Below are 27432 nucleotides of genomic sequence, written 5' to 3' on the forward strand. Positions count from 1 at the left end.
TCTTTAAAAAAAAATAGCTCTACTTATAAGATCAAACATTTATATAACATGTTTGGAGCAATATTCAGTCTCATAATAATAACTGCAATTTTTTCAAAAGGATAAGGTCAAGGTTAAAATTGTTGTTTAATACTTATAAATATTCAACACTGTTGCCTCTGTTCTCAAAGTATATTAATAATTCACTGCAAATTTTTCTCTTTTTCCTAAAGATATTAAATGTGGGAGTTTTAATGCACTTATTTATTTATCCCTCTTCTATGTATTTATTTGGCATCATTGTTATTTATAGCCAGGGTATTTTAAAAAGTTAATTTTTTAAACAAGAACTGTTTAATTTCTGTTAACTGTATCTAACATAGATAATTTAAAATATTTCTCCAGGCCAAAGTGTTGATACTAAGTTCCAATCCTAAGGAAATTGTGTGATAAGTTTCTTTTTGAAACAGAAATGCAATTTTAATTAAGAAAAATTAAAGAAATAAAAGTTTTCCCTGGGATCACACTGCATTACAAAAATTGTATCTTCCAAATTCTGCATCATAATGAAAAGGAGTAAAAACTACTCTAGCTCTGAGCAATTTTCTAGATGTTTTGTTATTTATAGAAAGTGAGCATTAGACACAACTTCCAGAATGGTTGTATGAGGAGCCCCATAGAACTGCTTCCTAGTGAAACTACTGAGCCCATGTATTGATTCCATCTCTGCTACCATAGTCACTTAGTTTATGGGCCCAGTAAGCAAGGAATGTGATGGCTAGGAAGAAAGGATGACTGACATCCCCAGAGTTGGTAATTTTATTCACCTGATCATTAAGGACCTCCTCTGCAGTAATGGTCCTCTGGTAGACATTTAGCATTCACTAATATCTCCACAGTCTGTGTCCATTCTGAAAAGTTCATCCACATACTTCTTCTTCCTTAAGCTCCCTTTTCATCATTTTTTTAATATGGTTCCTTTCAAATCCTTCATTATCCAACCAAACCATTTGCAACTACCCATAAGTTAATATAGACCTATATTTCTGGACATTTCTCACTCCAGAGACAGTAGATGACTAAATGTCACACTTGAAGTTCTGATCACTAGGAGGACTTTCTTTTACCACTGTCCTCAGGTTTACCCTTTAGTGAGGGGGCCTATAGAGCTGCAGCTGCTACTTTCAAGCAATACTAACATATCATGAAGACCACTCTGTAAACCAGGCTCAGGAGTTTTCTTCCTCAGTCAACTGGTTCTAAGGAGAGTCCCAGAATGCCATTTTTGCAGGGTTTTTTTCCTGGGACCATTCCTGGTACCAATTCTGTATTGTTTGGGGTCCAGTCAGGAGATAGGACCACATAGTCTTTTGAACAGGGAAAGTTTAATATAAAGCTTTATTAACAGGGGCTTGGAGTAAGGAGGAATTGGCTAGTGAGAGTTAAAAAGAATTCTAAAGAATCCAGGAATAGCAGATATAAGATGTGGTCACTAACCCTAGGGTTGAGATAAGTACCCAAGGAAAAGCCTTCTTTCTATGGCTGAGATGCAGATGTCATTGGAAAGAATACCACCTTGGCTTCCTGAATGTTGGAGAAGCCAATGAAGTAGCTCAATAGTGGGACCTGCTGGAAATCTACCCTCTGGGAGGTGCTGAGCCTCAGAACTTGTTAGGTACCAGGAGAAGCTACTGGACACTGTTGGAACCAGGAGCTGGAGAGGTCCCCCTCTCCAGGAGGTTAGTGCACTTCCATGAACAGCTCAGATTGGGTCAGCCCTGGGCTGGCTGTTCAGGACAAAGGTTAGAGGATGGCTGACCTCCAGTGCCCCTGGTGTGTGTCCATGTCCTGGATCGAGGAGAGGATATGGGGTGCAGCAACCTGGGCCAGGGACAGGCCCACAATATCTGGGTCTCTAGACTATGCCTCCGTAGCTGCATGAGTTTGCTCAAACATCATAAAAAATTGTGCCCTGCGGGAACCTTACACTAGAGAAACTATGCAGGGGCTGAACAAAGAAGAAAAGAAGAGCTTTCTGCAGGACACTAGTAAGAGACCACGCCTGAAACAGGAAAACCCTTCCTCCTCCAGTGTTATTCCAGGCCTTCTACTGACAAGACTTAACATCATGCTGGGTAGCAAAGGAGAAATATTTATAAGACCCAGCACAATTACTACAGAGCAGGCAACAAGAGCCAATTTGAAGTGAAAAGGCAAAAAAATCAACCATAAGCACAATGATTGTGCTTTTTCATTTTTGGATATTTGGTTCTTTTTTGTAGCATCTTGTACTTATTTTTATTCTTTTTTTTTTTTTGCAGTACGCGGACCTCTCAATGTGGTGGCCTCTCCCGTTGCGGAGCACAGGCTCCGGACGTGCAGGCTCAGCGGCCATGGCTCACAGACCCAGCCGCTCCGCGGCATGTGGGATCCTCCCGGACCGGGGCACGAACCCGTGTCCCCTGCATCGGCAAGCAGACTCTCAACCACTGCGCCACCAGGGAAGCCCTATTCTTTTTAGTTATTAAATAATTTATATTTTTGGCATATTGTTTAAAGTTCTTTGAGGCTCTAATCCTTTTAATAGTTTTGTACAGTAATTCTGGCACATGGTAGATCATTTCCTTCAATGTTTTTCATTTGGATTGTGATCTAATCTGCAGTATAGCTTTATCCGTAGTGGCTCTGCTAGAAGTGGGTTGAAGAGATTTTGTATTTGCTTGTGCCAGATATCCCAGGGATATATCGTTCAACCAGGGTCACTTGTATTTTTTTGAATTGTGACTTCCTGAACCATGGTTAGGATTTTGGGGGGAGAGATTTCTCCCACTTTGAGCCTAGGCTGATCCAGAAGAGTTTTATTATTGACTGAATATTTTACAAATTTCCATTTCCATTATTCTTTCATGATAATTCAAGCTCACACTTTTAGATTATTTAGGCCAATCCTACCATCCCACCCTGGGGGCCGGCAGAGTATCAGCTCAAATGTTTAGTCTCATTCTCTCACTTAAACTTACTTTGTTTCTTGCCCCTGGAAGTCAATTACTTCCTTGAAAGCTTATCCATGCATTTAAAAGATTCTTGTTATAGTTTGTCAGTATATTTAGTGGAAGGATTGTAGAATTATCTATTCTGCTAAAGTCTAAGAACCAAGAATCCCCAAATATCCTTATAAATCCTCTCTTCTTTTTTTTTTTTTTTTTTTTTTTGCGGTACGCGGGCCTCTCACTGTTGGGGCCTCTCCCGCTGCGGAGCACAGGCTCCGGAAACGCAGGCTCAGCGGCCATGGCTCACGGGCCCAGCCCCTCCGCAGCATGTGGGATCTTCCCGGACCGGGGCACGAACCCGTGTCCCCTGCATCGGCAGGCAGACTCTCAACCACTGCGCCACCAGGGAAGCCCTCTTCTATTTTTTTAAGGCAACAACTATAACACTTTCTTTCAGCGAGCCTTAAATTACTTACCCCTTATTACTTACCTTGGGTAAGTTATTAAACCTCAACTTGCCACAACTACTCCTGGCTCTTCTGCAGCCACATAATCTGGAGGATGTCATGATTTGTCCTTAATGGAAAAGATACACTGGGTTTGCTTTTCCTGCTCAACAAGTTTCTGCCAGCACAATCATCCATGAACTTACTGACTGGTTTATTTCCCATCAGATTTCGCACATAACTTTTTTTTTTCTAAACAATTAAATCACCTCCAGCAAAGGAAATAAAGCCATTGGGCAATGCCCAGGGGGTGACTTGTCTTATCATGAGTCCCATTACCAGAAACAGCTGACTTTATGGATGGTTGACTGGCATATTAAACACTCAGTTATGGTCTCAGGAGATCCTACCTGGAAAGTGTGGGAGGGGGGAACTTTTTGACAAGATGTATATGCTCAGAACCAAAAATTAATATATGATATTAATCAGAATAACAGTCCAAAAACCAAGGGACAAGACTGGGTAGGGCTTCTCTTAATATTATACCTGTACTTAAAGTTTTGGACTGCGATGATTGAGAGAATATAGCACCCAAATAAGAACTCTTCCATTAAAGAAGCCAGTGATGATCCCATTTAATGGGAATCAGGGACTGTTATGTGGCAATTTAATATTTTTCATACGACTGAATAAGTAGGCATGGCAAGTTGGATATTAAATTTAAAAATTTAGTCCATCGATTATAAAATATCAACAGAATTACAGCAGAACTACAGGAGGGATAGACCTATTAGACTTGGAGCTGCACCAATAATGAGTATGTTTGGATTTTCTTCCTTTGGGGAGCTGAGGACTATATTCCCAGGTGTTTGAGGCATAGCTGAACTATATTTAGCAGGAATGGGAAAAAAAACAACAGTATGTGAACAAATGTGATTTTAATGTTGGGCGGCCAAAGAATGAATAATAGTAAGGTTTTTTTTTTTCCTTTTTTTTGGCTGACCGGTATCAATATGGCCTTTCTATGCTTAGAAATCTAATTTGCCTTCGAAATCTCTGTGGGACTTAGCCAGGTGGGTCAAGCAGATCTACCCTTCAGGGTTTTGAAATTAGAATAATTAAAACAGAGAAACAGGACTGTGGGTACTTTTGTGGTAGTAATAGCAAAGGCAGTTCTCAGAGGCAGCTGTGGTACTGATGTTGGTGTCAGCACCTGGAGTCCAGTGACATCACTGTCAATGGCAGTATGTGGAAGGGGTGTGGCATCTGGTGCTCAGTAATGGTGGCAGCAATGTCTGCGTTATTAGTTCTATGGCATGGGTGTGGCTGTGATACAAGCTCTATAGTCTTGGTTTGTTCTGCCCATTTTCTGAGCCTGTCTCTACGCTTTCTGGCAATTCTGTGAGTCACAGTATCCTTAAGAATTTCCTGGTTCAGTCTGCAATTCGAAAAACTTGAATCTTCCTCACTAGCCAGAATGAGCTTAGAGAGAAAAAAATAGCTTTTTAATAACTTGTATTTTTTGTATACCCTAGCAGAGAGCTTTTTGAAGTGAGTACATCTACTACTGTGGTTTATTAATAAATAATGTGATGCCTAAGCTTAAAATGTTATAATTTACTAAGGAATGTAAGGCATTTACATGAAATAAATACAATCTACAGCATGAAATAAAATTAAATACTAAATTGGGAACAGACTGTGTCAATCAGAAAGTCTTCCTGAAAGACATGGGGTTATAGTTAATTCCTGCAGGACAGGCAGGAGATGGCATTTTGGGTACAGGGACTATAAAGCATAGGAAGGAGCCTGGATATTCACCCCGCAGAGAGACCAGCTTGGCTGAATAAGTGCGTTCATGAACTGAAACCAGTATGAACGGTTAAGAGGGAACATATTATTAAGGCCTTGTCCTCTAATTGGAAAAAGAAATTCTCTTACATACGTCTTTTTTTCCAAAGTTAATAGTTTTAAACATCAGGCTAAACATTTTGCCAGGAGACGTTTTGGAAATCAAGTCTGAATTAGCCTCTTCTCTATGTGCAAAGTTCTTAGATGTTCTTTCCTGGCTGATGGGAGAAAAGAGCTGGGGCTGAGGCGAGTAAGCAATAAAACCTGAAGATAGTTCCAAATATATCAATTTGCATTCAATTATCCATTATTTTTGGAATTTAGTTTTTCTTTTTTTAATAATAAGCAGTGAACAACTAAATAATCACAGTTTTGCATTGGCAGCGTAAAGACTGCAGATTATTTCTTGGTGTCAATGTCCAGTCCTGCTCGCTGTCCTCGACTCTTAGTAACATTCTTGCTCATTAACTTCAGGATGACCTCCAGAAATAAAGATGCATTTGAAAGTGGCTGAAAATAGTTTTTAAATCCAACTTCCCTGGCTTGACAGTGAAATGACCACACAGTCCGGTCACTGGGTCAAAAATCAATTACAAAACAGAGGAGGTTTTGCATTAGCCTTAGTAAAAGACGGACTCGAAATCCACAGCCAAGAAAAAAAGGCAACCATTAAAATACAGGAAATACAGTATTGGCTTTTTCTCTTGGCGAGATGGGTCGGCTGCTTTCCAGCCCCGCTGTGGATGCTCTGAAGTTCACGGTTCGCTCCGTCGCTTCTGCCCAGACCCCCGCCCCCGTGGAAGCGGTCGTAGGGTAGCCCCGCAGCCAGGTCCGCACGAGGACGCCCCCTTCCTACCTTCAGGGGACAGCGTCCCTGGCCCCACCCTAGTCAGAGTCCGAGAGTCCCACCCCTTCGCCTCCGGCAGGCCCCAAGCCAAGTGGGGATGAGCCTGGGCCCCGCGTTCGCCCTGGCAGTTCCGCGTCTGCGCAGCGGACGTGGGGCTGGAGCGGGGCTGTCCGGGGAGGCGCAGGATGCGCGGGAGCCAATGGGCACGCTCTGGGTAGCAGGGCTGGCGGCTGCGGCCGGCGGGGCGCGCACTCTCGGGATGGAGGGCGAGTGCCGGGCACCTCAGGCGCGCTCCTCGGGCCTCCCGGCTGGGGGCGGCGGCGGGGAGAGCCCGGGGGGCGACGCACCCCTCCCCGGCAGCAGCGGCTCCTCCTCCCTCCTGCAGGCCGAGGTGCTGGATCTGGACGAAGACGAGGACGACCTGGAGGTATTCAGTAAGGTGAGGGCGGCGCGGCGGCGCGTCCCGGGAAAGTTCCAAGTCAACTCCCGGAGTTGGCCCCGCAGTGCGGCGGCCGCCCCAGCGCGCTCGCTCGGCCCCGCTGGAGACTCGGAGCCGGGGCAGGGTGGGTCTCCCCCAGCTGCCCGACCCCGCCTGGCGGCTCGCCGGCTCCGGGGCTGCGTCCCGGCGGGTCCCGAATAGCAGCCGCTCCCTCGTCTGCACTTTGACCTTATGTTTGGCAGGGCCGTGGCTTCGTGGAGTCTGCAAAGTTGTGCTGTTTCACCCTGTTCTCCTCTTCCCTTATTTGACGCGGACATTTCCAGTGACAGTGCCCGAACCCGGGTGGCGGTGGCCCAAAAGTGCCCCCGCCCCTGGCAGCTTCTTTTCAGGTTCAGCCAGCCCTGAACTCTGGGAGCGAAATCACCCGAGCCTAGAGAAATTATTCTTGATTTAGTGTTGTTGCTGGTTGTGGATTGGAGACTTGGGTGGCGCCGGAGGTGAGTCTCAAGTCTAGTGGGAAGAGGCGTGAGGGAATCCCTCTTCCGGAGAAAACGGTTCGTGTGTCCAACGGGGAAGCTCCTGCGCTGCGGAGCTCAGGATTTTTCAGATAGTCACCTCCTGCTACCCAACCCACAGACAGCGCTTTCGTTTTTAAACGTTACCCGGGGAAATCTAGGACCAAAGGGCCCTCTGAACTTGTAGGATAGTTGGAGAGAAATTGACAAGGGTTACTGGCCGACTTGTGCGTGTAGGCTGGTGGTTGTACTTTTTTTTTTTTTTTTGGAAAAGAAAAATACCATTCTTGCGGGGCCGTTCAATGCCACTGCATCTTCTCTCGTTGCTGTTGGCAGAAGACTTGAGATGGGAGCATTGTATTAATTACTAAGAAGCCTGTACAGTAGGTAAATGTTACCTTGAGCTGTTAAGTAAAGCCAACAAACTTCACCACTGCTTTATTCTGGGAAAGAAGTTAGAAAGTGAACAAGCATACTCTGACCCCAAAGAGGAATATGTAAAACTCCCCCTTTTTTTCCTTCAGGATTAAATGAAATGGTAGGAATAGTTGTATTTGGGAGGTTCAGAGAGAGTATCAGTTTTGTACCCTTGATGAAGTCACTTGACCTTTTCAATGTGTTTAAATTGTAAAACAATGGAATTGTTTACACTTTTATGTTCCACACATATTTTATGTTCAGATCAAGGACAATTGGCCAGTTCTTGTTTATATTGCCTTCTAATATACCATTAGACTATGGTATTAGTGTATGGGACTCTGCACTGTGAATCTTCGGGGGCGGGGGGTACGGGGAGAATGTAGGGAGTGGCAATTGCATATCAGAATCATCTGGGATGGTTTAAATTTGTCATGTGGTTTCTCTTTCCCCAGATTCTCAGTGTCCTAGCCTCAACTGAGAATCACTGTTTTAATGAGCCTCTGTAGTCAGAGGCAGATTTTAGGTGAAGTTAATGAAATTTAACTTTAATTTAAATTTAACTGTGTTGTTGGCTTAGGCCTCTGTAAAATGTTGTAAGTTACTGGGAGTTGTACAGGTTCTAGGTGGAAAGGGAATGACAGGTTGTAGCCAGAAGCATTTCTAAGTTGTCATTTCTGGTGAATTGCCTAAAGCTAGAAAGGAATCTAGAACTCTATGGCTCCAATCAGTTGTTGAGATTTCTTTTCTCATTCTAAAGAAAAAAATTGTTTTTCTACCTAATTTTGTGTCTGTAATTTTGTGTCCTGTTTTTAAAGGCTGTAAGCTGCAACACCATACTTAACCTCTGCTTTATTAAGCAGGGCATATAATAATGTGCAATATTGTATCTTTACCTTAATCTGTATGGCTGGTTTCTATAGAAGAGGGTCTTAACTTTTTCTAAGTGTCCAACACATGTAGTTACACAGCACTAGCAAGCAGGGTGGATCCAAGTGTATGGGCCCTGCCTGCTTCTATTTTAGTAAGTTGAATTTTTCAACCATTAACCACAGGTAGACAAGCAAATTTAAGAAAGTTGTCTTCATTTGGCCTACTCTCTCTACTACTCCCTTTTTAGCCTGCTCCTCTGTAGAACCCTGCCACTGTCCAGCCTACCCTAAGATGTTATCAACCATTACTACCAAAGTGTACTAACTTTACCCTTTAGTACTTTGAGATTGACCATTTTCATATTCAGTTTATATTTACAATTGTAGTTTCTTATTTCCTTTGATTATTTATGAATATATATACCGTGCCCCCATCCAGAAGCTCTTTCTTTTTCTCTTTTTTTAATGGAAATATAGTTGATATACTATATTATATTAGTTACAGGTGTATGACATAGTGATTTGACATTTATATACATTATGAATTGATCACCATGATAAGTCTAGTAACCATCTGTCACCATTGTAAAGTTACTGCAATATTATTGACTATATTCTCTACACTGTACATTACATACCTGTGACTTAGTTGTTTTATAACTGGAAGTTTGCACTTCTTATTCCCCCCAACCTATTTCCGCCTCCCTCCGCCAAACCACCAGTTTGTATCTATGAGTTTTGCTTCTGTTTTGTTTGTTCATTTGTTCTGTTTTTTTAGATTCTACATATATATAAATGAAATCATAAAGTATTTATCTTTTTCTGTCTGACTTATTTCACTTAGCATAATATCCTTTGGGTCCATCCATGTTGTTGCAGGTGGCAAGATTTTATTCTTTTTTATGGCTGAGTAATATTCAATTTTATACATATACACAACATCTCTTTGTCTATTCATCTATCAACGGACACGTAGGTTGCTTCCATATCTTGGCTGTTGTAAATAATGCTGCAGTGAATATAGGGTGCATACGTCTTTTCAAATTAGTGTTTTCACTTCTTCAGATAAATACTCAGAAGAGGGATTGCTGGATCATATGGCAGTTCTATTCTTAATTTTTCGAGAAACTTTCCTACTGTTTTCCGTACTGACTGCACCAATTTACATTCCCATCAGCAGTGCACAAGGGTTCCCTTTTCTCCACATTTTCACCAACACTTGTTTTTTGTTGTTCATTTGATAATAGCCATTTGGATAGGTTTGAGGTGATATCGTATTATGGTTTTGATTTGCATTTCCATAGTGATTAGTGATGTTGAGCATTCTTTTCATGTGTCTTCTGGCCATCTGTATGTCTTCCTTGGAAAATTGTCTATTCAGTTCTTCTACCCATTTTTTAATTGGATTGTTTGTTCTTTTTTGTTTTGTTTATTTTCTTTTTTGTGATTGTTATTTTATTGAGTTGTATGAGTTCTTTATATATTTTGGATATTAACACCCTTATCAGATGTATCACTTGCAAATAACTTGTCCCATTCAGTAGGTTGCCTTTTCATTTTGTTGATGGCTTTCAACTGTGCAGAAGCTTCTTAGTTTGATGTAGTCCCATTTGTTTAGTTTTGCTTTTGTTGCCCTTGCCTGAGGAGACGGATCCCCCAAAATATTGCTAAGACTGATGTCAAAGAGCAACTGCTTTTGTTTTCTTTTAGAAGTTTATGGTTTCAGGTCTTACATTTAAGTCTTTAATCCATTTTGAGTTTACTTCTTTTTTTGGTATAAGAAAGTGGTCCAGTTTCATCCTTTTGCATGTAGCTGTCCAGTTTTCCCATCACCATCTATTGAACAGACTCTCTTTTCCCCACTATATATTCTTGGCCCCCTTTTCATAAATTAATTGACCATATAAGCATGGGCTTATTCCTGGGCTTTCTGTTCTTTTCCATTGATACATATGTCTGTTTTTGCGCCAGTACCATACTATTTTGATTACTATAGCTTTGTAGCATAGTTTGAAACCATGGCGCATGATACCTCCAGCTTTGTTCTTCTTTCTTAAGATTGAATTGCCTATTCAAGGTCTTTTGTGGTTCCATACAAATTTTAGGATTGTTTGTTCCAGTTCTGTGGAGAATGCCATTGGTATTTTGATAGGGCTTGCCCTGAACCTGTAGATTGCTTTGGATAGTATGGAAATTTTAACAATATTAATTCTTCCAACCCATGAGCATGGTATTGTCTTCAATTTCTTTGATCAGTGTCTTATACTTTTCAAAGTATAGTTCTTTCATCTCTTTGGTTAAATTTATTCCTACGTATTTTTTTTGTAGTAATTGTAAGTGAAATTATCTTCTTAATTTCTCTGATAGTTCATTATTAGTGTATAGAAACACAACAGATTTCTGTATGTTGATTTTTGTATCTTACAACTTTAATGAGTTCATTTATTAGTTCTAATAGTTTTTTTTTTGGCATCTTTAGGGTTCTCTATATATAGTATCCTGTCATCTGCAAGCAGTGATAGTTTTACTTCTTTCTTTTCAATTTGGAAGACTTTTACCTCTTTTTGTCTGATTGCTATGGCTAAGACTCTCAATACTGTGTTGAATAAGGACAACCTTGTGTTGTTCTTGATTTTAGAGGAAAAGCTTTCAGTTTTTCACCACTGTATATGTTAGCTATGGCTTTGTTATGGCCTTTATTATGTTGAGGTATGTTCCCTCTCTACCCACTTTGTTGAGAATTTTTATCATAAATGGATGTTAAATTTTATCATGTGTTTTTTTCTGTATCTTTTGAGATGATCATATGATTTTTATCCTTCATTTTGTTAATGTGGTTTATCAGTATACATTTGCAGGTCAGAAGCTTTTTAAAGAGTAGGCTCTTTGGCTTATAATTATTCCTTTTTTTCTCACAGTACATTACAAGTACCTGGTAAATACATGTTAAGTATTTTTGTGTAAGATTCTGTGCTAAGGATTCTTTGGAAAAAAGAAATGCAAGATTCAGTTCTTGTTGTCACAGTCTTGGAGTCCGGTTGGAAGATGTGACAGAAACTCTAAATGACAGTATAAATCAAGAGAGATGGAAAGTAAAACAAATTATTGTTCTGAGTTTTTAGATAATCCAGTTAAGAGAAAATTATGCCAACTCTCAATAGAGCACAAGGAATGCAGAGGATATTGACTTAAAAGAACAAGAATAGATGTGGAAGGTAGGAGAACATAACTGATAATTTGAAAAAAGGAAAAGAAAAAGGATAAAAAGTGAAACAATAGTGTAATAATTGTTTTAGAACTGGGCCAAAATGAGATGAGGCTTGCAAAAAATTTACCTAGAGAAAAGGATCAAACTTGTTTACATTTAAAAGAAAAAGTTCTTCTTTTTGGGGAAAAATAATATATTAAAATAAATTGTCTTTTTTAAAATTAAATACTCTAATGTGTAGAAGAAACAGCAGTTGAAACAGAGCATAGGTAAACAGGTCACAGTGAAACACTGAGATGCTTATTTGTTACTCAGTAAATTATAGCTCTTATTATTGGTCTTCTAAATGGTATTCAGGACCATAAAGTGAGATCTATATCATTTAGGATAATCAGGGAATTTACAGATGTAATTATCATCATCACCACTAGTCGACTTCGAGAAGTCATGGTATGCAGGCTTGGTGCTCAAAAGCTAGAAATAGGTAAAAATTCTTTTCAAAGATAAGGGGGAAGAAAGGAAGTTCTGGAAGGTATAGACAAGTAGGCTTAATTTCAAGCTCTGGTAAAGCTATCAAAGCAACAGAACTACTTAGTATATTTAGTATAAACACTTTGAAAAGAAGGAGGTGGTCATTTTTAATAAGAATGGTGGAAGACTAAGATTGTTTTTAGGTAAATCAGAAATATAACAATATATATGTTTATTTGAACAAGCTTTTGAAGGAATCACTCATATTTTTGTGGAAAAGGATATTTTTGAAAGAATAATGAGCTATGGTTGTGGAGACAACCAGCTCAATTCAGTGTAGTGATGGAGGGACAATTGTACTATTCAACAATTCTCTCAAATACTTAGAAGAAGATATTGGAAGTCTGGTTATTAATTTTTCACATTTGTTGTCAGAACCATCTTTATTCAGTTTCTATTGTTTGCATCTATTATTCATGGCCATGATAAGAATCAGAATTCTCTTCCATGATTTAAATGAAGAGAGTTTAATGCAAGGACTATTTATTTATAGCATTTTGGGCAAGTTTCAGGAACAAAGAAAGGATACTGAGGCATTTAGAGACTTGCAGTAGCAAAAAGCCTTTAGCACCCCTAGTTCTAAAGGGAAGAGAGATGGAAATAGTGTTGCTGGAACCCAGTGAGAGTTGGAGCTGTGGAGAAGGGGCCATTTCCACATGAGCTGTGTTTACACAGAGCTGCAGCTAGAAATGTGCCACTGCCTGAAGTGTGGCACCAAAGCAGGGAGGAAATGGGGGTATATTCCCTGAGCTCCTCTTCTCCTGTTCTTGGATCTCTGCTTCTGGCCCCCACTAAGCAAGCTGCTCAGGTGATGACATTCATAGGGGTCAGTCTCCTAAGGGACAGAGAATAGATGGATGAGAGCTGGAAGGGTGGGGGTGAAAAGAGAGAATAACCAGCATAATACATAATACTACAAAAGTATGGAGAATAACTGGATAAAGACAGCCACATCACCACCTCCCATCCTATATGCTGTTCTATAATGTGACCTGCCACCTTCCTATCAAGAGGTGGGATCTATGCCCCACTCATTGAATGTGGCTAGGATTGTGACTGCTTTGACTAGTAGGGTATGGTGGAAATGATGCTGTGCAACTTCCAGGGCCAGATCATAAAAGGAAATGCAGGCTCTGATTTTTTTCAGTGGGACAGTGTGCTTTTGCCATGTAAGACATGTAACCTAAGGCCTCCATATTGTGAGGAAGCCCAGGCTACATTGAGAGACTACACGTAAATGTTCCAATCAGCAGCCTCAGCTGAAGTCAGGCACCATCCAGCATTAAATGACTAACTTGTGAGTGAAAATGTCTAACATGACGTCAGCCCCAGCATTGAGCCATCAGATCTCAGCTGAGGCCCCACATATAATGGAGGAGAAACAACCCATTTCTGCTGTATCCTGTCAGAATTCTTGACCCAGTAAACCAATGTGCATAATAAAATATAAAAACAAATTGTCTTAGGATGGTTTGTTATACAGCAGTGGAAACGGTACCAAAAGCTAATAGTCTGTATAACATAATCAGTCTTCCAGATTTTTGATAAATTGGAATACTGGGTTTAAAAGCAGACTATGAAACTTAATTGGGATAAATGTAAAGTCTTGAAGGAGGTTCTACTCATCATTGTAAGTTAAAATATAGCAAGACATAAGCTTAGTATTTAGGAGCAGAGACTCTGTAGCTACACTGCCTGTGTGTGAAATCCTGTCTCCACTGCTTACTAGCTTTATTTCCTTTGGCAAGTTACTTAACCTCTCAGTGCCTCAGACTTTTCATCCGTAAAATGAGGGCAAATAATAAATATGAGGATTAAATGACTTAGTAAATGTAAAGAGCTTATAAATAGTACCTGGCCCTTAGTAAACCCTCTTGAATATTGATCAGTTATACACTGCCCCTGTAGGATCCTGCTGTCCAAAAAGAACGACAGTGATGGACATGTTCCAGCTCTGTCTGTTTAATGTGGCAGTCACTGGCCACATGTGCCGTTTGAGCACTTGAATTGTAAACTAGTACATCTGAGGAACTGAACATTTAATTGTGTTTAATTTGAATTAATTTAAATTTAAATTTAAATAGCCACCTGTGGCTAGTGGCTACCAGTTTGAGGAGTACAGGTCTAACCAAATTAATATTTTATTACTAGCTTGGATTATGATTACTCAAGAAATATCCTTAAATCAATGAGTGGTTTTCTACCTTGGTAATCTGTACAGAAATATATAAAACATACACACACAGTATTTACATATGTATGCATATATGTAGTGTGGGCATATATGAATGTGTATGTATATGTATACACACATATATTATGTATGTGTGTGCATGTAGAATGTGTAAGCATAGTGAATGTTTCTGTGTATGTATATCTGTAGTGTATGTGTGTATGCATTCTCAATTGTCTCACTTAAAACCTAGAATACACGATTAAAGCAGGCAAGTCATGTGTTCCCCTTTCTCTGACCTTCATACTGATCCTACCTCAGTGGGTTTTACCATTTTGATGGTTAAAAAAAAGAGGAACCGATAAAGTAAAGGAAAACAGGGCTGATCCAGGATTCCTCCCACTAGAAGCTCCACTGTCTACCATCACAGACCTCTTAGATGTTAAGTACTCTTATATTCCTCCCAGATGAGGAAGAGTAGGTGAGTGAAGTAGAAAGAAGATGAAAAATCCTCAAGTTCTCCTGATGAATGAGCATATATGGTCAACAATAGAATTAAAACCAACAAGGAACTTGCAGGATAAGTTTGGAGACACCTTGTATAAGACCATTTTATGTACAAACATTCCTAGTGATTTTCAGTGACTGAATGATCAATATACCCAAATGACAAGGTACCTATTGAATCTGAACAAACAACATATTTTCAAGGTCATATGGAGTATTAATTGTACGATAATTTGAACTGTTCGTGCAACTTAAGTTCCATTCCACCCTCTGTATTTTAAAGGGGGAGTTGATGTCAGAAAATGGCAAAGGTATATTATATCATCTATGGATACCAGTGCCCTGATCCTTGGAATGCTGTTTTGAGATAGAGCCTTAGATCTAGTCTGGACTTAGCAGAAATAAGGCTTGGATCCATCAGCACTGTCTTCCATTGGCACAAGGAGTGGGGAGGGTTGCAGTAGTAACAGTCTCGCCATGCATTTGCTATCATGAAGGAGAATAAACTAAGGGTTTCACTGATGATATGTTCTGGCAACTGTGAAGAAAGGCTGGGAAGAACAAAATGTAGTTTAGCTTGGAAAAGACTTGGGCTGATTCTTTTAACAACATTTATGAAGAGTTGTTATGATCTAGGTGGATTAAATGTTTATAGTTTTGAAGGGCAAAAGTAGAACCACTAGGTCAAGAGTATGTGGAGATCAGTTTTAGGTCAGTTTATGGAATAGTTTTCTAATTGAAGGTTCACTAAAAATGCTCTGGCACAAGCTGGATGACTAACTGTCCCAGAGGAGAAGAGGGTGTGACAGTTGCACTGTCCCTTCCCGCTATTAAGAGGGAAATGAAATTTTAGCATGCTAAACTTAACCACAGGAGCAATGGAAAGCCTTAATTAGGTGGTCCTACTCATCCCTTCAACTCATCCCTACAGTTTCATTCCCAAACTGAACTATGTTTCTCCATTCCCTAATTTTGTTATTTCTCTTCCCACACCTGTTGTCTTTTCCATCTGATTCTCTGCTAATGATGTGATGATTTCTTAGATATCTAGGATAAAATACTAGGTCTTACCTTCTGTTTATCCCTTTCACTCACTTTCCCTGTCCCCTACATATCTGAAATGTCCCAGTTGGTTTTATCTTCTTGGTATCTCTAGAATTAGTGCCTTCTTCTCGTTCCCACTGCTCCAGCCCCAAGTAGTATATTGTGTTTACATTTGAGAACCATTAAAATAGCCACACAAGGTCTTCTTTCTTCTGATGTTTTGCCTGTAGTCTGTCCTGTGTGCTCACAGAAAACTGATGTTTCCAGAGCACCCAGCTCTGAACATAAAGAACATATTGTCACATTGTGTCATTCAAGGCTCTTGGTGATTAGGCTACACCGTGGCTCCCCTCACCTCTCTCTCTCTCTCTCTTACTCTCTTTTGCATGCGCGTATGCGCACGTACCTTAGTACTCAAAGTATGTTCCACGAATCTATTGGATCACCTGGGAGCTTGTTAGAAATGCAGTTTCAGAATCCACTCCAGAACCAATGAATCAGAATCTGTATTTTAACAGGATTCCTCAGTGATTTATTTGCACCTTACAATATACTGTTGGGTCAACAAAACAAAATCCTTTCTGTTATTTACGGCCCGTTGTAAAGCGACTTCTTCCTTAAGAGCTTCTTCATTCTCCAGCTAGAACTAATTTCTTCCCACTCTGTGCTCCCCATAATAGTGTTTTGAATCTCATAATACTTAATACATTTTGCCTTATAAAGAGGTATTTGTTTCTCATCTCTAAAATCTTAATTGCTTGTCTATCTCCAATAAATTAAATTCCTTGAAGGTAGAAGAGTAGGAACTCTAAATGTTAATGGAATAAATACATTAATGAATGATATGGCCTGTGCCTTTTTTCATATATATGGACACAGTTATTGCAGTAATTTTCCAATCATCTGTTTTCAGTAAATTCAGTTTGTATTGTATTGGTCTTTCCAATCAGGTTACTAGACCAAATAGAATTTAAAACAAATTTGTCTTGACAAATGGTGAGTAAATATTACTGACAGATGACACAGAGCTATGTTAAGCGTCAATTCTGGACAATAGCTCCTATTTAGATTTCATTAGAAGAAATAAGCACAAAGCATAAGAAAACCCAAGGGAATCATTTAGAAACCTTCTTACTTGGGAAAAATAAATCCTTTGAAGCCAATAGTACCTGTCTCAATCAGGGGGCTTGGTTGCAAGCAATGGAAATCAACTCTGGCAGGAAAGGAATGTAATAGTAGCTCACAAAGTAGATTTGAAGGCTGGAAATGCAGATGCAGAAAGGGACAGGCACTAGCAGAAACTATACCCAGTGTTATGGTTGGAAACAGGATTGGATGTTGTATAGCCAAAAGAAGAAAAAATCCATGAGAACCTATAGGAAGAAGAACTATAGAGTTCTTTTGTGCAGATAGCATTATTTTATTTATTTATTGGTCAGTGGCAATGGGGAAAATTATTACAAGTGTTTTGGGAAAATAATGTTAAAAGACTTCAGATTTGAACTTAATAAAATATATTCTATTGGGTTTTGAAGGTGGAGTTTTATTTTTGCATTTTGGGGGTTCTGATAGGATGCTCTAGTATAACTCTGAGAGCCTGCTAGTTTTTCAAGTGGCTAGTGTGATCAAAAGGAAACACAGATTCAACAGTTATGCAGTTGTAGTGTTCAAATTTATTTTATTCATGTATTTTTTAATTGTATCCCACACTTTTCAAAGATGATGTTAGACTTAAAGTTAAAATAAACATTTTTAGTCACTTTAAGAATATACTTTAAAGTTGTCTCAATAAACAAATGGAGAGTTATTTGCTTGAAAGTTTTGTCTATTTTAAACAATATTTGAATAACTCTGGCACTTCATATATCCAATCACGCTGGATAATGCAGTGCTACTTATAGTATTAATAAAAAAGGATGTAGTTAGACAATCAAAATTATTAGCAAATACTGATATAAAAATCAGTAAAACACATCTGTGATAAAACAGAACAGAAGGTTAAATCAGTAGTTTCTAAAATTGAAACAAATAATTTTTTTGGCCTTGAGAAATGCTTTGGTATAACATACCCCTTTTTAATTGTTTTTAACTAACATTATTGAGGTGTAATTATATACCACAAAATTCACCCATTTTGGGTAGATGATTTTTTGTAAGTAAATTTACTTAGTTGTACAACCATCACTGTTAACCAGTTTTAGAACATTTTCATCTTCCACCTCAAATCCATCATGCCATTTCCAGTTAATATCCATTTTTACTCCCAGCCTTAGACAACTACTAATCTGTTTTCTGTCTTTATAAATTTCCCTTTTTAGGACACTTCATATAAATGGAATTGCACTTTTTGTGTGTCTAGCTTCTTTAATTTAGCATAATATTTTATTCTTTTAAATCATTGCTTAAAATTTTTGATATAAGAAATAAAAATTTCATTTTAAAATGAAAAACAGAGATTACTCTTTCACGATGAAACATTAGGAATAGAAATTCTGTTTACAGTTAAAATGGAAACCTTATTATGTGTGACCAAAAACTAAAGGCAAACTCTTGGTATGTGAGTTTTCAGAACTGGGGGAAAAATTCCTATTTTGTTCTTTGTATTAACTCTGAGAAGGTTAAGTGTGTGTATCTGTGTGCATACATACATAATACATATGTACATATATATTTATATGTATTTAACCTGGTTGAAAGTTGAATGGTATTTTTCTGTTAGGTTTCACTAGATAATGCGGTAGTACAAACAGCCTCAAGATCTTAGTGGCTTACCTGCAATAAAGACTTCTTTCTCAGGTATGTACCTGTCAACTATGACTGAACTGAGAGTCTGGTCCAGGCTTTGAGTCTGCTTCTTGTGTTTTCTTTATTTTGGGATCAAGATTAAAGGAGTGATGCTAATTGGGACATGTCATTCCTATGGCAGAGGGAAAAGAATATGAGCACTGGTGGAAACAGGCAATGGCTTCCAAATCTTCTGCCCAGACACACGACACTGTCCAAAGCAAGTCACTGGTCAAATTAACTGGGGTGGGAAACTTATTTTCCTTCCATAAGGAGGCACTGAAAATTACCTGGTAACTGACCAGGAAGTGTATTCCTTTCATAGAAAGACAAGGGGTTATTGGGAACAATCATACCGGCTCCCACAGTGGTTTTGTGGCAAAATCATATGCAAATGGGATGTTGAACCTTTCTGAATAAGGAAAACTAATTTTTCTATAGAGTGTAAAATACAAAAAAGAAAAATTTCCACTAGATAAGAAATTACCCAAGCATAATTGAGATAAATGGAAAGGCATTAGTCATGATTAATAACCACTTATTGGTTAATGCTCATGAATAGTCTGAGTAGGATCATACAGATCCTTAAAAGCCTCTAGCTGTGCAACAGATATCTTACTTTGGATTTCAGGTGCAACGTTCATTTATCGTGGAGTTCTCCCTTCCCTTTTTTCAAGACCTATAAGATAAAAATATGAATACTTAAAATTCTGCCACAGTAAACGTCAAAATGAGTTTCATTGGTTATATCTTCATCAAAGCCTGTGTTCTACCCATTTGCCCCCTTTCTGGTCTCCCAACATCCTAAGTCCTTTCCTGCCTTAGGCATTATTGGTTCCCCTGACTGGAATGCTCTTCCGTCAGTGTTTTTCATGGCTGGCTCCTTCTTACATCACCTCCTTAAAGACACCTTCCCTGACAGCTCTCTCAAAAGCATTCCTCTCACTTCCTGCCTTAACCACTTACTCCAGCAATTCATTCTATTTTATCTGTTTATCCCCTGTTTATCAACACTTATTTATATCTGGACTTATCTTGTTTTTCTATATTTTTATTTCTTTATCATCTGTTACCCTCCCCCCTAACTATCATGTAAGCTTCATGAGAGAAGGCACCATGCCAGCCAGTCTTGGCCACTGTTGTATCCCAGCCTAGTGCTTGATACATAGTTGACATTCAATGAACTTTTGTTAAATGAAATAAAGGTGCTATAATAGGTGCTTTTTGTGTGTGTGCATGGGTGGTGGTGATGGTAGTGGTGGCTGAGTCTTGGCTCTTCCAATTAAGAAATAAGTGATTTGGGGAGAATTATTATTATCCCTATGGTACAAGCTTATTTATCTGTAAATTCAGGTGATGATAATTGAGCTTTCTTTCATCAGATTGTTGAGAGGATTAAATGAAATAATGCAAGTGTATGGTGCTAAGGTTCATCCCTGGCACTTAGAAATGTTGGTGGCTGCTAACTGATCAGGGAGTTGGTTGCCGAAGGTTGGAGCGGCTGTGGCAGTTTCTTAAAATAAGGCAACAAAATGAGGTTTTCTGCATCAGTTGACTCTTCCTTTCACAGATGATTTCTCTGTAGTGTATAATGCTGTTTGATAGCATTTTACCCACAGTAGAACTTCTTTCAAAGTTGGAGTGAGTCCTCAAACCCTCCCTCTGGTTCATCAACTAAGTGTATCAGTTTATGTAATATTCTAAATCCTTTGTTGTCATTTCAACAATCTTCACAGCATTTTCACCAGGAGTAGATTCCATCTCAGGAAACCACTTCTTTGCTTCTCATCCATTCAAGTTTTATCATGAGATTGCAGCAATTCACTTCATCTTCACACTTCTAATTCCAATTTTCTTGCTATTTCCACCACATTTGCATTTACTTCCTCCACTGAAGTCTTGAACCCCTCAAAGTCATCCGTGAGGGTTGGAATGAGCTTCCTCCAAATTCCTGTGAATGTTGATATTTTCACCTCTTCCCATGAATCGCAAATGTTCTTAGTGACATCTAGACTGCTGAAATTCTTCCAGAAGATTTTCAATTTCCTTTGCCCAGATCCATCAGAGAAATCACTGTCCATGGCAGTCATAGCCTTGTGAAATGTATTTCTTCAATAATAAGTCTTGAAAGTCTTGAAAGTCCTTAATCCATGGGCTGCAGAATGGATGTTGTATTAGTAAGCATGAAAACATCAATCTCGCTGTATATCTCCCAGAGCTCTTGGGTAACCAGATGCATTGTCAAAGAGCAGTAGTATTTTGAAAGGAATTTTTTTTTTTTTTCTGAGCAGTAGGTCTCAACAGTGGGCTTAAAATATTCAGTAAACCATGTTGTAGACAGATGTGCTGTCATCCAGGCTTTGTGGTTCCATTTATAGAGCACAAGCAGAGTCAATTTAGCATAATTCTTAAGGGCCCTAAGATTTTCAGAATAGTAAATGAGCATTGACCTCAAAGTCACCAGCAGCATTAGCCACTAAGAAGAGCTTTGAAGCCAGATATTGACTTCTCCTCTCTAGCTATGAAAGTCTTAGATGGCATCTTCTTCCAATATAAGGCTATTTCATCTTCATTGAAAATCTGTTGTTTAGTGTAGCAACCTTCATTAATGATCTTAGCTGGAGCTTCTGGATAGTTTGCTGCAGCTTCTACATTAGTAGTTGCTGCTTCACCTTGTACTATTATGTTATAGAGATGGCTTTTTTCCTTAAATCTCATAAACCAGCCTCTGCAAACTTCAGACTTTTCTGCTGCAGCTTCCTCACCTCTCTCAGACTTCATGGAATTGAAGAGAGTTAGAGCCTTGCTCTGCATTAGTTTTTGTCTTAAGGGAATGTTGTGACTGGTTTGATCTTCTATCCAGACCACTAACACTTTCTCCATATCAGCAATAAGGCTGTTTCACCTTCTTATCATTTGTGTGTTCACTGGAGTAGCACTTTAAATTTCCTTCAAGAGCTTTTTGTTTGCATTCTCAGCTTGGCTAACTGTTTGGCACAAAAGACCTAGCTTTCAGTCTATCTTGACTTTTAGCATGCCTTCCTCATTAAGCTTAGTCATTCCTAGCTTTTGATTTAAAGTGAGAGTCTTGAGACTCTTCCTTTCACTTGAACACTTAGTGGCCATGGTAGGGTTATTACTTGGCCTAATTTTGGTATTGTTGTATCTCAGGGAATAGCAAGGCTCAAGAAGAGGGAGAGAGATGGGGGAACAACCAGTGGGTGGAGCAGTCAGAACACAAACATTTATCATGTTCACCATCTTATATGGGCGTGGTTCATGATGTCCCAAAACACTCACAGTGTAACATCAAAGATCACTCATCACAGATCACCATAACTAATATAGTAATAATGAAAAAGTTTGAAGTCGTATTGCAAAAGTTACCAAAATGTGACACAGAGACATGAAGTGAGCAAATGCTGTTGGAAAAATGGCACCTGTAGACTTGTTCGATGCCAAGTTGCCACAAACCTTGTAAAAAACATGGTATCTGTGAAGTGCAATAAAGTGAAACATGATAAAATGAGGTATGCCTGCATTCCCTGTGTGGCCCTCTCCAAGATTCTCTCTCTCTCTCCTGCTTAAAAGAAAATAATAATTTGAATTTTGTTTTTATCATTCATTTGGTTTTCGTAAAAGTGATGGTCCTGAACTTAAAATGGTTTGACTTATGATATTTAGACTTTATGGTGCAAAAGCGATACACATTCAGTAGAAACGATACTTTGAATTGTGAATTTTGATCTGTTCTTGAGCAGTGGTAGATAAGCTTTCCTGGTGCTGGGCAGCAGCAGTGAGCCACAGCTCGAAGTTAGCCACACGATCACGAGGGGAAGCAACCGATACGCTTGACGCTGTTCTGTACCCATAAAACCATTTGTTTCTCACTTTCAGACAACATTCAATAAAGTACATGAGATATTCAACACTATATTGTAAAACTGGCTTTGTGTTAGATAATTTTGTCCAACTGTAGGCTATTGTAAGTGTTCTAATCACATTTAAGATAGTCTAGACTAAGCTATGATGTTTGGTAGGTTAGTTGTATTAAATAAATTTTTGATTTATGATATTTTCAATTTACAATGGGTTTATTGGGATGTAAACCCACTGTAAGTCAAGGGAGATCTGTATATGTATCTTGAAGCACTATTTATTAAGGGTTTATGTGAATTTGGACGTTGTGTGTTTTAGGACTTTAAAAAATGATGTTGTCCTGTGTGAATTCTTCTCTGATTTGATCTTTTTTCTTCTAATATTTAGTTTGTGATATTTATCAATGGCCTTACATGAAGTTGTAATTGATTTTCATTGCTGTGTTTATATATATATATATATATATATATATATATATATATAGATAGATAGATATAGATATAGATATATAGATAAAGCCTTGTATGCATACACCACAATTTATCTATCCATTCTTATGGGCTGCCTTGAATGTTTTTGTACTTCCTTAGGCTTTGTCCACTACACGACTATATTTTAACCATAGAAATTGATTTATTCTTGCTTTACATTTCTATTTAATTTTGTGGGAAACTGAAAATTGAATTCAGTGACAACTCCCAGTACGTTTGACTTACTGGCAGTTAGGTGGTGGTCAAATGCTGGTTCCTCTACTTAATATCAGTTAAGGGTTTGAACATGTGATTTAACCTATTTCCTCATTTGAAAACAAGAGGTAAAAGAGTATATATACTCAATAGTATTGCTAGCTGGTTTAAAAAAGGGAAAGAAATAGAACATACTCTATGGGGTCGTGGTAAGGTTTATATAATTCACATGAAGGTTTCAAGGAGACAATGTATACCCCGCATTTATTCATCTCTTTTTATCCTCTGTGATCCAAGGTGAGATATGACCTCTCTGATGTTACTGAATCTCAGAAAAGTAACGTGACTTGACCAGGTTCACACAGCTGTATATATATGTAAACTTGAATTAAGTTTAGTTCTGCCTAACTACAGAGACTTTTTCTTTTAATATACCAGTTTTTTTTTTTTGGTTTTTTTTTTTGGTTTTTTTGGCCAGAGTAGAAAATTATGTCAAATAAAATTATATGAAACATTTCTGTGGTCAGTATATAACTTCGTAGTGCACAAAACCTGAAAAAGTCCAAGTATATTCAAAGTAACACTGTTAGAAAATAGAAACAGAAAAATGAATAAATAGATTATGATATATGCATACAAGGGTATATGTACTACATAGCACTGGAAATTATGTCAAACAAGATTATTGAGTGTTGTATGCCCCTTTATAGAACACGACATAGGCTGGCTTTTCCCCCAATCATATTTTCAACAGTGTTCCACAGAAGGCCTTTCTAATTTTTTATTATTATTATAAGCAGGCAGATTGGAAAGAGTTGTAAACCAAAACACAGCTGGGAAGTCTAAATTTAGGCCCATCAAGATGAGTGTCCCTCATAACAACATGGTTTCTCAAACTCCTTCCAGTTTAAGTTGCTTTTTACCAGATGTCTCTTGGTGTACGTGTTTCTTGTACATCAGCAATTTTATTTGCATGGCCTTTTCATGCCAGTATTCTGATTTATCACACTTCTCACATTGATTTTTTTCCCTCTACTTGTAAAAAGAAAATAGCTGTTTGTGCACAGATGGTGGTTGCAATTTAGTATTATCAGAGTAATTCATGTTATATTTATGAGATGTTCCCGAGTAGCATCTTAGTGAAGGATATTAAGGAAGGCCACCTCTTAGAGAGGTCATATCTCACCTTTTAACCTGTTTCTTTTGGAGTTTATCTCCTGAGCACTCAAATATTGGCAAGTCATTGTTTGTTTTAAATTTCAGCTCTGTATTTTATTTATTTCAATAGTAGAACTTTGGAACCATCTAATAGCATTAAAAGTGGGAGGCAAAAAACATTTCTCAGAAATTACTGAAGTTGATTGTTAACCTGTAAAAAAAATTAATGGAGCAAGGATGAAATATTTTAATTATAATTCCTTCCTTCCTTTCTATCCTTGTTTCCTTCCTTAAATATTTATTGTGTACCACTCTGTATACAGAAATGCTGTTCATTTGCTAGGGCTACTGTAACGAAGTACCACAGACTAGGTGTCTCAAACAACCGGAAATTTATTTTCTCACAGTTCTGGAAGCTAGAATCTGAAATTAAGGTGTCAGCAGGATTGGTTCCTTCTGAGGGCAGTGAGGGAAGGATCTGTTCCCAGTCTCTCCACTTGGCTTTTAGATGGCTGTCTTCTCCCTATAGTCTCATGTTTTCCCTCTATGAATGTCTATGTCCAAATTTCCCCTTTTTTATACAGATACCAGTCATGTTGCATCAGGACCCACTCCAGTGACCTCATTTTAACTTGATTACCTCTGTAAAGACCCTGTCACCAGATAAGGTCGCATTCTGAGGTACTGGGGTTGGGACCTCAGCATATGAATTTTGGGAGGACATGGTTCAACCCACAACAAATGCTTATAATAAACCAAAAATAAGAACAAAGAAAACTTACCCTTAATTTGTAAGTGACTTTGTCAATAAAGTTCAGTATTATGCTAGCACCGTGCTAATGTCCATTCATCTCAGGAAGGTCACTTAAATGGTTTCTCTTACAGTGAATGTGTTGGTTTGGAGTAAGGATAAAAGACAATGACTTCCTGCAACAATTTGGCTTATTTCTCTATTATACATATTCAAATCTCAGCCTAAAACCATCCCAAGATTTTTTGGTGTGTGCCTGTGTGAGTGTGTGTTTTCACTATGCTAGCTATAAGAAAGGTATTCAATATTATTTAAGAAGTAGAGATTTACCATGCAAATAATTTCCCTTCTGCTTTAATCTCTTGAAGAAAAAAAATGAAAAGATGTATTTTCATTGTGTGAAATATCATAGGATAAGGGATGTATATCCAAATGCTAAGAATGAACGAATGTATAAATGAGGTTGAGGACGGGGAGAAAGACAGAACTATCAGGAGAAAGAGGCATGCGTTATTGTGGAGGTAAGAACTTTGTTTGGAAAGAACAAATTTTAACGATCCATTTCTCCTGAAAAGCATCAACCACACAAAGTTAAATGAAGTTTTTTTTTGGTCAGTTACTTCTTTGGATCTTCTCAAACACTTATTGTCTTTACATATTTGTGTCCAAATGTAAATCTTTTAAGTATTGTCAGTATATTTTCTTTCCTTTTTTTGAAGCAAATATAAAACTCTTTGGATAGTCACTTTTATTGAGGTTTTAAGAATGTTTTTGAGTGATTCATAGTAATTTACATCCTTCTACTGAAATCTTGGATGTTGCTAAATTTCAGCCTGTAATTTTCTTCCTTTGCTAGATATTGAAGCATATGTTTATGACACCACACTACACTCATTGGAATTGTGAGCCTTTATAAATTCAGGCAGATCTTTTCCACTCTACAAAAGGATGCATTTTAAGCAGAAGAAATAGAATGCTAAATTATGTAGTAGGTAAAAGAAGTGGGTTGTGGTGAGTTAAGAGGGTGACTACAAAGAACGCCAAAGCACATGGTTGCGTGCACTGTCAGTGAAATTTAAAGCACATTTGCCCATCAACTTACGAAACTACTGTTTATATGAAATGATAATTGAGAGAGATTTTTGTACATGCTGATTGCACATTTATTTGAAACCTCTAAATTCTGGTTTTAATGGCTGCTTAGTATTCCATTGTGTTAGCATCCCATAATTTATTTTGACAATCCCATTTTCATGTGATTCCGGACATATTTTTAAATTTCCTATTTAACTATACAACTTTGATTAAGAAAAAAAAAACAAATAATCAAATATGTAATCCAAGGTCTTCTGCCAAATTGGCCCTAGACAGCTCTTTTAACTTACTGTTTTTTTTTACAGTAGTTTTTTCAGTAGTTTTTACTGTTTTTTTTTTTACAGTAGTTCTTACTGTTTCTGAACACGTTAGATAGTGTTGACTCTAAACAATTAAAAACCTTTTTTCAAAATGATACACGTTTATTTTAGAATATTAGGAAATACAGCAACTCAGATAGGAAAATATTAAACTCAACAGCAATCCCAACACCTGGAATAACTTCTGTTAACTTTTTGGTATAGCTTCTAAGTTCATGAGTGCACGCATATCGTGAGTGCGCTATTTCTCACTTTTTCTCTCCTACCCTCTGGCCCCCCTCTGTCATACACACACATAAATACATGTACATGAATTAGAATCTAGTTGAATACAAATTTTATAAGCTAATATTTTCTCTTAATACCATACTGTGAATCTTTTTCCAAGTTACTATATATTCTCCTAATATATTAATCACTTTATTGTATTCTAGTATATGGATAGACTTTATTGTATCCTATTGTAGGTATATACCATAATTTGTTTCACTAAACTTTTGTTGCAAGACATTTATTGTCTCCATGTTTTTGTGTGTCTGATCAACTCAACTGTAATTTGCCCTCTATTCCTTGGTCTAAATCATGCCTAATATACATATATTTTCTAGCATTTATATCTTGTTTTCTAAATACCAGTCTCCTCTAAAAGAAACCAGAGCTCCTTGGAGAAATGTCTGATTCCATGACTGGGGCAGGGAAAATATAACATAAATCTGAAACATCTTGCTATGCCAGAAAGTAAAGTGCTCAAGGAATAATGAAGACATATCAAAAACACACAGATGCCAGCTTTAAGGAGCTCCTACTAGGCAAATTTTGGACACTTAGAACATCAAAATAAATTATATTAATGGATTATAACCCATTGAGTAAAATAGGACTCTGAGTCTATACTCATATAATTAATTGGCTTAAATAAATACTTTTCATCCTCCTTAGA

At 38.0% G+C, this 27432-nt stretch overlaps 1 protein-coding gene across 2 annotated transcripts in view; it reads left to right on the forward strand.

Moving 5' to 3' along the window:
* Positions 1-6357: 6357 nt before the first annotated feature.
* SNX7 (sorting nexin 7) overlaps positions 6358-27432 on the forward strand; it is a gene marked incomplete at its 5' end in the record, with an annotated part of 97155 nt that continues 76080 nt past the window's right edge. Inside the window, one exon of one of the 2 annotated variants that reach the window (XM_079725466.1) lies at positions 6358-6552. In XM_079725466.1, the coding sequence (XP_079581592.1) occupies positions 6373-6552 (180 nt within the window). The remainder of the gene's footprint in view (positions 6553-27432) is intronic. The other variant, XM_079725467.1, reaches the window with a different exon arrangement.

The sequence above is a fragment of the Hyperoodon ampullatus genome, assembly GCF_949752795.1.
Source record: "Hyperoodon ampullatus genome assembly, chromosome: 2".
Lineage (NCBI taxonomy): Eukaryota > Metazoa > Chordata > Mammalia > Artiodactyla > Ziphiidae > Hyperoodon > Hyperoodon ampullatus.